At 42.1% G+C, this 12124-nt stretch overlaps 1 protein-coding gene across 2 annotated transcripts in view; it reads left to right on the top strand.

Annotated features, from left to right (window-relative positions):
• The window catches only part of IL11RA (interleukin 11 receptor subunit alpha), a 648138-nt gene extending 641542 nt beyond the window's left edge, over positions 1-6596 (top strand). For both annotated transcript variants that reach the window (XM_086960265.1, XM_086960264.1), the window contains 2 exons: positions 2650-2729; positions 5759-6596. In XM_086960265.1, coding sequence (XP_086816391.1) covers positions 2650-2729; positions 5759-5775 — 97 coding nt within the window. In that variant the 3' untranslated portion in view covers positions 5776-6596. The remainder of the gene's footprint in view (positions 1-2649; positions 2730-5758) is intronic.
• Positions 6597-12124: the final 5528 nt, after the last annotated feature.

Raw genomic sequence — 12124 nt, 5'->3', positions numbered from 1 at the left:
CACTAAATATTCATCATGGCTCAACATAGTGTGCAGTTTCCCTAGTTTAAGGTTCAACAGATGTAGGTTACTGGGCTGAAGGAGGTATTCGATCTGTAAAACCTGTCTGTAGGACCAAATAGAGCACATGCTTGCGTCGAGTTCCCTGAAGCGCCCTGTATGCAGGGTTACATTTACCAATGCTGCTTTATTGCTTGTATTTTTGGCTCCACATCGAACATGGGCAAAAGGTTTGCTGTTGTGCAACACAATATTGGCAGGAAAAAGTCCAAAATATATACATTGAATAGTCTGGTTACGTGTAAGCGGGCGATGGTATATGTGTATGAAAGCAGTTTCTTTCCGAATAATTGTAGATCTTCTGTTAATGACCAGTAAACGTAGAGTGGCTGCCGATTTGATTTGGCTTTTAGTGCAGGGTTTCCTTCTACTTCAGACTGTAGTGCTCAGCGAGGTACTGCTTTGTTTATGGGATTTTGTTTAAGAGGCATCCTGGAATACACTTGTTTAACCCCTTAAGTGCGGGGAACGTTCAGCGGTCGTCGCGTGCACTATCTCGCTAGTGCTGCGCACGTCCGCTGAACGTTCCAATCTCATTCGCACAATGGAACGTTCCGCACTAGCGTGGAATATTTTCAGCGCTGGCAACGGGTTAAGGGCATGTTCTGAAAAAAGTGTTGTGCACAGTTTTAACATGAGCATCGAAATGACTCTGTAGATGACCTGGAGATGCCATTGTCCTGAGGTAACTGAACGCCAGCCTTGGATATTGCACTTGAAAAAGCCACACTCCCAGTGAATAAACCATCCATGCCCGCCATTTATCTGCACATTTGACTCTGCGTCGAGGAGGTTGAATGGTCATTACTCCTACACATTTAGGACGCCTCAGAGGCTTTTGCTTCAGAAGGTCGTGACCAGGAGAGTGACTATAATGCTTTAGAAGGAAAACACCAAAAAACACGAGCATCATTTAAAGTTTGGCCCTGTGTGTGGCTCTGTGAAGAGCCGTGCTGGTTTTCTATGCTGCTGTGATCTTGGTTTCATCTTCTAGTCTGAGCCTGAGGAGTGCATCATCTGTGGTGTTTGAATTCACCTGGACACCTTCTTTGTAAAGCTTAGGTTACTGCTCATTTTTCCCTAATACCTGTATAAAAATAGATTTTTCGGAAACAATAAGCAATATTTCAAGACTTAGGGGCTTATTAGGATTGCGGTTTTCCCGCATCCTCCGGGCCGGCGAAAGCCACCGCCGGCCCGGAGGATGCGGGAAAACCGCTGCGGAGCCTCAACAGACCCACCGCCAAATTAGGATTGCTGGTGGGTCTGGTATTCCGTCTGCAGCTTTTCCGCCGCAGTCGCCTTCCGACCGCGGCGGAAAAGCACTAACATGTCTGGCGGTGTCTATCAGACACCGCCAGGCATATTAGGATGTCTGTACTACTATGCTTTTCCACGGCAGCTTTTCCGCCGTGGAAAAGCATACAGACCTTCACTTCGGGGGCCCGTTGCGGGCCCCCTGGGTGAAGGGGTGGTGGGGGGTGCACATGGGGGGTACCTATGGTACCCCCCCTGCATTTGCGTGCACAAAGCAGCAGGCACCGCGCGGTGCCTGCCGCTTTGTGCACGCAAATGCCGTGCATGCATTTTTAACATTGCGGCGGGTGCAGCTTGAAGCTGCACCCGCCGCAGTGTTAATGATAGAAGATGTGACCGCCACCCTGGCGGTCACATCTTAATCTGCACAGAGGGAACGCCGCAGCCCATGCGGACGTTCCCTCCTTCTCTGGGGTCGCGGACGGACTCAAGTCCGTCCGCGATCCTAATCGACCCCTGAGTATGGTTTCTGAACAATATGACAATATGGTTTCTGAACAATTTGACAGTAGGACAACTTCAGCTAAATAATGAAGAAACTATAAGGCAACCTTTCTTTTAGATTAAGGATTTTTTATGAGGCATGTCCACGGGGACAGCTGCTCTGCATTATGTTCTTTTAGTGCACAAGAGAAACCAAAGCAATGTTGTGAAAAGTGCATTGCTGAAAGGAAAAATGTACACATCTTTTTTAGTATTGAAGAAGAGCGGGTTGCATGAAATGTGATAGCATCAGATCGCAGATGTATGCAAATTAAAATTGTTCAAATCAACAAGAATAAAAACAATATAATATGGAGAAATGAAAGAAATTAACCCCCGCCCACCTACGTGTAGAATGAACTTTCCACCGTGGCAGGACAGTATTTAAATCAGAACTTAAAAGTGATTGAAAATCTATAAAACTGTTTTGAATAGAATTTTTTGGGGGTTTAGAACCCAAAATATTGTCATTAAAGGAACCTTAATGGGGTACATTTACATATCCGGATCAGCGGGTGCATGCGTGTTGTAGTTTTAAATGTGAGACCAACAGAAAGTGATTCCATTTAAGTAAGGATTTATAATTTTGGGGTATTTGTGCATTTCTTCCCAAAGAATTTATTGTACACAACTTGAACAGGTCAGCTTACCCGAATACAGCTTTCAGTTTTTTCAGACGTTTTTTGAAGAGCGGTAAATAGGCCTGCATTGATTGCAATATTTTCGGAAGTGTCAACACTGTTCTGGTATAAGCGACATTCTGACTCCTTGTTTGATTTCATGTTTCAGGATACGACTACGAAGAAAGGGGAAAGACGGCTCCAAGAAGCATGACTTTATCTCAGCCATTCACATGAAGGCATTGCCAAGTAAGTTAGACCCAATAAATAGCCTAAACAGCGAACTTCTGCGTAATAAGGGCATGTACAGAGCACCTCTCAAGAGGATGGTGGGCAGCGAGTTGGTTTGCTCTATTCAGGAAGCCGCTGGCAAAGAGCCACTTCGGGTTTTTGGGAAACTTTAATCTGCCTGATGTCGTAAACAGATCCTCCAAGCAACAAATACTGCTCGGAGGGACTCCTTGCATGGGGCAGTTCCTCAGAAAGGAGCAGAGGTCATGAGTAATTGCTGGAAGTTAAATCTAGTTCTCATTGATATGAAAGCGATGGAGATCACAGTCTGGGATCTGGGTATCGCTGTAGGATGTGGCTGTCTCTTATGGTGGTTGCACATGAACATTATGCAGAAAGAGTGGTATTGAAGTTTACAAGCTTCCCCCAGAGGTATCTTGGATCAGTTGGGAGTTTACTTCAGTTTGATATAATCTGAAATATAAAAGATAAAATGCGATTATATATGAAAACAAATAGTTAAGATAATTTCCTAAAACAGAACTATAGGGTGAAGCACAAAAAGGCAAAGCTTGGAATAACATGTCTAAGATTGGGTAACAGAGGAGTGGAGAAAGCACAGGAAGTGGAATCACAAAATGAAGTAAAGAATGTTCATATAGAAAAGTTAGAAAGTGAGGGGGACCACCACAAGTTCCTCCTGATCTAGAGTGTAATTTAGAAGAAAGGGACACTCTTTGTCCACACCTTCACCAAACTTAACTCCACCAGATATTGTTGCAGACGTGCCACCCAATCTATTTGGACTGGGCTGCCTCCATGTTTGGTGGAGCTAACACCAAGAAGACTGGCACAAATATAGGGCAGAGCTTCATGGAAGAGTATGTGTGGTGTCTGCAGCATGCTGGTAAAAATCTTTCAGCATGGTAGGCATTTCCAGATTTCACATTTGAAGGTGAGAATTAGCAGATGGTGATGGAAATTTGTAGATTTTCTGCTGTGGTGTTCTCCTCAGAGGCTTTCTCTGTGGCAGCTGCAGCAACTTCAGTAGAAAAACCTCCATCACCCTGGCTGAATACCCGCCTAGAAGAGGTGGAATCCTGCTGGAAGGAAACCAACTCCAAATCAAGCCAAAGGTTTGGTGATCCATGTGGCAAAAACACTATTTAATGGAAAAACAAAGTACCTTATGTGCCTTCTGTATACTTTTTTAAACTTTTTGTATCACATGTGTAGATTTATTTAATTTTTGTCCAAAATGTGTTCAGTTATTGTAAACAGCGGAGTAGTCCATAAATACCGATACAAGAGCCAGGCTGACTGTCCATGTTTTCTACCGCACCGCACATGTGGGTAACTTGTGTATGTTTGCGATACATTGCCAGCTTGATTTACCACAAACCTCTATTCCACAACACTCACCACTTAACAAACCGTATTTTATGCCTTCATAAACTGAACAAGTTACAAAATGACATTAACACCTTAGCAGCTATGGAACGTCCAGCTCCAGTGCTTAACGTTCCATTGCGCAGGTGAAGTTGGAACGTCCAACGGCCGACGGCAGCACTCCCGAAGTAGTGGTGCCGTCGGCCGTTGGAATAGGCGCAGCACTTAAGGTGTTAATGAGTTAGACACATACATTGGTTATGGTGTCACAGCTAAATACAACAAAAGTTATGTGTGTGATGATTTATAGAGTTTAAAACCCTCCAATTGGGTTTTTAGAAGGAGGAATTATTAACGAGGAGCGTTTGTCCAAAGATTGGACTTGTATGACCAGGAAATGTTTTTCCTAAAAGAAAGTAGGCATAGTGTCTTGTGTGAATGCACGAGGAAGGCATTTCCCATTGACTGGATGGCCCTGCTCTCCTGACCTATTTAAAGAAGGTGAAAGTATGTGCTAGGAAAAGAAGAATCTGATGGGGTGTGCGTGAGGATATGTGAATTAAAAAAGCATGGACATTGAATAACCAGATAGTGTATTTAAAGGGTACAGTGTCATTAACTACATGTTAGTAGTAATGTTCATGTTCAACGTGGTTATACTTGAGTTTGGTTCATGTTTGCCACTCCTTCTAAAGAAAATTAATCACTTGTAGAGACTTGGATTTGTGTTTGTTGGCATGAGGTTATTGGTTTGTCAATGCCAGGGTGGGTTTAATGGGATGTTGTTGTTTTTTTATTCACTATGGGTAGATGGATAGATAAGTAGATGCATGGATGTATGGGTTTGGGTTGGATATGGCTATATGGATAGAACGATTGACTGATTTTTATCGGTTGTATTTTTTCTCATTGATTGAGGGTAAATGGATGTTTGAGTTCGGTTTGAAAGGATGTTGCATACGGGCAGATTGATGGATGACTGTATGTATGTGTTTGGTTGGATGAGAAGCTTTGGTTAGTGCGGAGATACCCCTGAGGGGGTGATTCAGGCGCTTTATTAATCATTCATTGGTTAGATTAGGATAGATGGATGCATTGCTTGGGTTGGATTAGGGTAGATGGATGGATACATGGGGTTGTGTTGGATTGGACTATTTGGTTGGGTGAAGGTAGATTGATGGAAGAGTCGAGGTGAAATGGATGTGTTACTTTTGGGTTGGTTATAGGTAAATGGATATGTTTGGTTTGGGATAGCTGAAGTTTGTGGATTGGGTTGATTGATGCATGGGTTGTTTTGATTGCAGGATTTTGTTGGGTATGGATGGATGAATGGGATGGTGTAGTGCATAATTGTTTTCCATTGAGTGTGTGCAAATCGGTGGTTTATTCGGGTTCAATTGGAGTTTTGAGTTGGGTATGGATAGATCGCTGGATCTTGGCTTGGTTTTGTTAGGAATGAGTCGATGGGTGGGTGGATGTGTTACATAGGTTTTTTGTGTTGGTTGTGAGTAGGCCGATGGGATTGGATGTTATTTTTTTGTACTGGCTAAGGATAGATATAGGGATCAATCGAGATACTTGTCTAGGTTATACTTGCACATCTAACCTATTCCCACTTGCACATCTAACCTATTCTCACTTTCTCTCTTTTTCTGCAGAAGCTCAGCTCTTGTAGCTGTTCACCCAGCCCTCACAGGGCCGCCTATGAGTGAACATAAAAGGGAAGCACTGCCGATGACGGACTTCATGAGCTCAGTTCACCCGTCAAATTCCTCTTTTGGAAATATATTTTTGCTACCTTTTCGTTGCATGGTCAGTAAACGGAAGCCGTCCACAGGGATCTGCTGTGCTGTCCCTTGGTGCTGAACTCATCTGAAATCCGCGAGTCAGAAGCGCAAGAACCATGATTCAGTGGCTGCTTTGAAACTTGACTTTGTGGATCCAGTTGAACGGACAAAGTAACTTCCACAGAGGATTAAAAAACATCCTACAGACATATGGAAGGAGGAAATGGCACCTGAAGTCTGGGTTCATCAGCCTAACAAGGCACACTAACAAACTTGCAAGCCATTCACTTCAAGATGCATTTATTTTTTATTTTTGAGGTTATTCACCATATGCTGTTCAACTGTTCAGGGTTATCCTCCCTTAGTTTTAAGGTCTTGTGTTTTTTACACCAAACAGCCCATAGCATTTTAGGGTTTTGCTCCGCTTCTTCTCTCAGGACCCAGCTACCCCTCCATACACTCACTCACTGTACATAGTTATTGTGCGAGGTACAGTCTCCGCTGCCTTTTTGGCAAGGTTCGCTCTATGCAAAACCCACATGTATGCATACATTTCTGAAAAGATTTTGCTTATTGATTTAAGTGAGGTGCCTTCCTTGTGATCATCACCGAATCTTTCATCCTAAATCGTCCCGTAAATAGTTCATTGCATTAGATCAATCTCGCGTGCTCCCCAGGTAGGCTAAAGAGAAGCCCAACTCCAAACTTCAAAAATAGACATCAGCACAACTCTACCACTTAGATATTCCTCTCCTTTCATTGAGTTGCTAAATTTGTGGTCCAATCGATCCATCCATATCCCTCATAGAAAGAGTTGTGCAGACCTCCTTGTAATGCGCTTTGACAGAATATTGACCCTTTAGCCTTGATGTCATTCCCTGCGCGGTGGCCGTAGATTTTACATGCTCCAGCAGAGTAGGCCAAGTTTGTCCCTGTAGACCTGTGAACTTTGGAGCACCGGCCGTTGAGCGTAAGGAAGTGTTATTTACTATTCTAACTCCACACATGCTTTGAAACTGGGATAGGTTATACAGCGGAGCAAGGCATATATAACTGTACTCTTAGTGTTTTGCCAGAAAGTACCTAAACACACTATGGGGACCGGTCCTCACAGAGATAGTGTTTGACTGGTTCTGTCAGGGATTACCCACCGATCTGGTCCTCTTAACATGGGTTTTACACGCCCCCACCCCAGACACACACACACACATACTCACATGCACACACACAGACTCTCTCTCCCTTTCTGTCACTGTCTCTCAGTCACTCTTAGATATTATATGCTGCAAGGCTTTCCTCTCGCATCATTGGTCAGGTGGTGGCAGTAGGGCATTCATCACATTGGCCTCAAAAGGCTTTGATGGGTCACAACCTCATAGACTTCTGTGAAGTCCAACTTGTATCTTTATAGATGGAGACTAAAATATTGGAAGACATCTACATTTTCCCCTTTTTTTGTAGCACCGATCCCGTAGGCGTTAATGCTCACCCTCCTTTACAGTATTGAGACACCCTTTTTTCTTTACAGCACTGTAGCCATGCAGTTTAACTTTTTCCCCTCCCTCTTTGTTGTATTGGTATCTCATCTGTCGCCTCAATCAGCAGTATCCGCGAAATCCCCAAAAGCTCACTTATTTCTGGAGTGCTTGCACCCAACAGGTTTCATCAGTGTCCTTCTTCTTTTGTCGTTTCCAAGACCCAATCGAAGTCCGTGGATTCACCCTTTGCTCTTCATTGGCCCTTGGGCTTGTTTGCCTCCCTGTTTATTGTCCTTCGACATCCGTGTCACCAACAAGCATTTGTTGCCCCCTTCTTTACATAATACCATGCGCCCCATTTGTTTCATCATTTTACTCTTATTGTATGAGGGTGTCAGGACCCCGTTAATCTGCCACATTTAAGGATTAATATCAGACTGCAGTGCTTGCGGTGGTAGTGCTCTTTACAAATTCATATACCATAGAAAAAGGGTCTCCAAACCTCTGTAATAAGAGCTACTTATGTTCAATGGAAAACATGTGCTACTAATATTAGTTAAGTAATAGTAACCCCCCCGTCCAAGATTGTCATCAGTGTATGAGGCAGAGTTTCCAGAACTAATGTAAAAACAATTATTTGAGGATTTGAAATGACTGTACATTAAAGCTATAGCTACACTCCCCCTGGCACAAAGTTAGTAATATGAGCAATAAACCTCCCCCACTCAATAATAGCTTTAAAACATTTAAAAAACACAACAATTGTTTGCCAAACATTATCTTATGAGTCCTGAAAATAGACACATTTTCATCTTGAGAACATGTTTTTAAATGTTAGTATACATATAATTCAACCAAGCAAAGGCTTCTATATTAGTAGGCTGGGCTGAACACAGGAGAGCTACTCAGAGGTGTCTGGAGAGCTACTGGTAGCTCACGAGCTACTCCTTGGAGACACCTGCCATAACATAACATCACTCCTGCCATCAAGGCAGAAGCTGTAAGCTAAATGTAGAGATACTGACCTATGGATATTGTATGCCCTGCAGATGCTGATAATGTAGTGAATGACACATCAGATAAAAAGTGGAGAACTCACTCTTCTCTTGAATATATTTGACACCCTAACTTTATGTCCCGAAAATACATTGTTGCTGTGAACAAAGTGCCATGCATGGCATTTAGTTAGGGATCACAGTGAAAAACTCCAGTTGGCGTGAAAGGGGAGGTGTGATTCTGCATTGCAGCCTGTGTCTGAGACCATAATGGAATATTAGATTTTCCAGCAGTTGTTTGCATTAGTTGCATTTGGAGACCAAGTGAGGGTTGTGGGCATTGAAAGCTGATGAACGGCCCACCAGAGCCTTGAGATATTAGTGTTGAGTTGTGTCTTCAGTGGTTACTTTGGTCGTGATTTGTTGTGCCTTAGAGATGCTCACATCCTTCAGAGGTTTGTCACATAGATGGAAACCAAAATGTTAAGAAGCAAAAATGAGCTCTGTCAGTCGTTTCTCTTCATATTAATTTAAATTCCAATTTTTGAATGTAGTCCGGTGCACCTCTCTGCCACCAAGACTGAAAAATGGGAGTTTACTTAGAAATCGCCAAAAATACCCAATTAGGCAATGGTTTTTAAAGTGTTAAAAACATGACCTCAGCATCCTGTAAAAAGCACTTGAGCATGTCCCCAGATGTAATATATTCAGTAGGATAGTGTGTACTTTTGCTGCAAAATTGTTCAGCAGTTTGACTTGTATGCAATTTTCTGATGTATTCATTTACATATATATATGTGTATATTGGGAAAGGCAAAATGGAGAGGGAATCTAATTGCAATATATGCCCCAGCTAGTGCCCCTCAATGTAAAAATAAATTAGGTTATCGAAGCTGGATTTAAAAAAATAAATAGAGCTGTATTCTATAGAATGGCCAGTTGTGTTACAAAGCCATTAAGCGTCACATGTGTTACCATGACAAAGCTGTTACTATAGCCTTTTAGTCCACTGCCGAGGGCTATTATGGTTGTATAAGGTCCTAATCGTGAATTATAGGCCCAAGCCGCCGGCGCGGGCCTAGAACGAGGGAGATGGCCTCTAATAACTGGTAAAACCGTGGCAGAAGGGCTAGAAGGCTATTCGAACATTTCTCCCAATACGGGTAGAATGCTCTGAATTACAAAGGTAGAAGCAGAAAGATAAATATTGGAATGTTGGAGCTCCACGCTTTTACTAGCCATTATAAGTCTTCAATGGAGCTATCAACATTCCAATGCTCCAATATCCCTTTCACACCAACAATCTCTTGATCATCATGAATGGTCAAGGCTTATAGCAGCTGTTACTCCCCAATCCCAGTGTACATCCCATTCTTTCTCCGCTTCAGTAAGAGTATGTCATTCGGTGATATCTTGTACCGCATCACATAATCACCCTTCACTCACTCCTTTTCACCAACTCTGAGAGCACCGTCTCCTGTTGAATGCATAGCTCTTCCTTTTTTACCAACACTCATAGCACACTATCTGTTGTTAAATTCACAGCTCACGCCTGTTTCACCAACAGTCAGAGCAGACCATTAGTTGTTGACTTCAAAGCTCACAGCTTTTCCACTAGCAGTCAGAGCATCCACCCTATTGTTGTGCTGTACTGATTCTTACGTTTGATTCATTTCACTTGCACTGAATGTGATTTGTGTGCTGTTGGTTTTCTGATTTCGGCGGGATGCCTGGCTTTCACCTTGGGGATGCCCTGTAGGGGCTATCTCACAGGGAAAAACCAGGACGGGTTCCCAAGGCAAGCGCGGAGATACCCCTTCGGGGGTCGATTCTGGCGCTATATAAGAAATATAATAATAATAATAATAATGCACACTACTTTTCACTAACAACCTTAGCAGTGTCCTGTGGAATCTATTATTTTCTTCATATGACCCTTTAATGCCCCCTTCACCCAGACAATGTTTTCTCCATTTGCTAAGTTAGTGCTTGAGTGGGCATTTTTGATCAAAAAAGCTTATGCATATGATCTTGCAAGGAAGATTCTGATATTTATTATGAAATATTTTAAATATTGAATGGCCAATAGCATAACATGTGAAGCACCCAACCTGGCCCTGGAATCTAGCAATACACATTACCTTTGCTAGATCACAAGCTGTTTATTTGCTTTGGTGAATTAAAAATCATTTTAAAACGTTTTCTTGTGGCTAATACACTATCTACCTATATCCTCCGCCTAGCCTTGAGTAGCAGCTAAACCATGTTGCAGCATTGTCCATCACAGTGAGCAATCTTTTGCTCCACTCTGTTGTATACCTTCTTTTCAGTGTCACATTACCTTCTTCAGTAACAGAATGTGTTGTGCTAGTGCAAGCTTAAAAAGTTTAACATATTTCCATCACCAATAGTCAAAGTGTGCTAACCCTGTCTACAGAAATACAGTTGCTATAGTGTAAGTTGCACTGCAGTCTTTTCTGAAACTATTCAATTTTTTTTCTTCATTCGAGTTAGTTCTGCAAAATGGTTTTTCATTCAAGCTTTGTTTTGCACTTTTCATCGTAAAGAAAATGGTCAACAAGCACCGAGACCTCCTCGTAAAGTATGATCCTGTTTTTTGGATACAGATATCGAAGCCGAAACATTACCCATAAACAGGATGGCCTTGCCGAATAAGTGGGCGTATCTTACTTTGTACTCTACAGCATTATAAGCTGTTTCCCTAACAGTCAATAAGCTGTGGTTTCCTCCCCAGTCAAACCGAGATGGATCACGACAGTGCCATACAGGACGCATCACGAGACGGCCTCTTTTGGGGAGAAGCCTCTCTCCCAGGACTCATTGTTTCTCCAGTGCTGCAGATGGACCTCCCAGGGGCTGAATTTGTATTGTGTGGTTGCTGTTACCACCAGTTCTGAAACACATATGTCCCAAGGCATTTGTATATAAATGTGGCACTTTAGGATACACCTAAACAAATGATATACAATAAAGAGCTCATATAATGAGAAACTATTTGCTTGGAATCTTTCTTCAAGGTTTTCGACAACAGGCCGCATTGTTCAGTCTGAAAGTTAAATTTAAAAAAACGTGTTATGCAGAAGTATTCTGATCTCCAAGGTTTTAACTCTGTGAGGTAGAACAAGGTGGCAGATTAGTTCAACAATGCACACAACTTGTCAGCTCCTGCATTTTTTGCCTCAATGATCAGAAGTCTGAGATTTACGACCCAGGGATGCCAGGAGTTAGAACAAAGCAACGTTTTTAGAGAACAGTCTCCCACCCACGAAGATTAGCATTAGAAAAAAATACTCTTTTGGAACTAGTTGGCAAAAAGGTAGTTTGAGCATGTCAACTTTTGCACTGTAGTAGTTATGGTGTAGTATTCTCTGTTAACTACCATCAACACATTTTGTGTATCTAATACCTTTCAAGAGTTCATTTTTGCTATAGTACATTTTTAAATGTGCAGTTCATAAACGAGTCAAACTTAAGTGTTTGTTTTCTGGATAGTCAGTTTTCTTAATTAATTAAACATTGAAAAAACTATTTATAATTTAAAACTATGTGTTTGTCTGTTTTGCCAATACTTATTTAGTTGTATTAAAGTTGGTAATTAAACACATACCAAACTTATTTTGGGTACTTATGGCTACATGTAGTTGAAATGAGCATTCCAAAGCTTCCACATGGGAACATTTCTGTGGTGGAATGCTACTTGAGATTTTCAAAGATTAGTGTTGGTTTTGTCTTGAAGTTAAAGG

Source organism: Lissotriton vulgaris, chromosome 3_1 (assembly GCF_964263255.1).
Source record: "Lissotriton vulgaris chromosome 3_1, aLisVul1.2, whole genome shotgun sequence".
In the NCBI taxonomy this organism is placed as follows: domain Eukaryota; kingdom Metazoa; phylum Chordata; class Amphibia; order Caudata; family Salamandridae; genus Lissotriton; species Lissotriton vulgaris.
The sequence above is the reverse complement of the archived record's forward strand: the minus strand, read 5'-3'. Positions and strand labels throughout refer to the sequence as shown.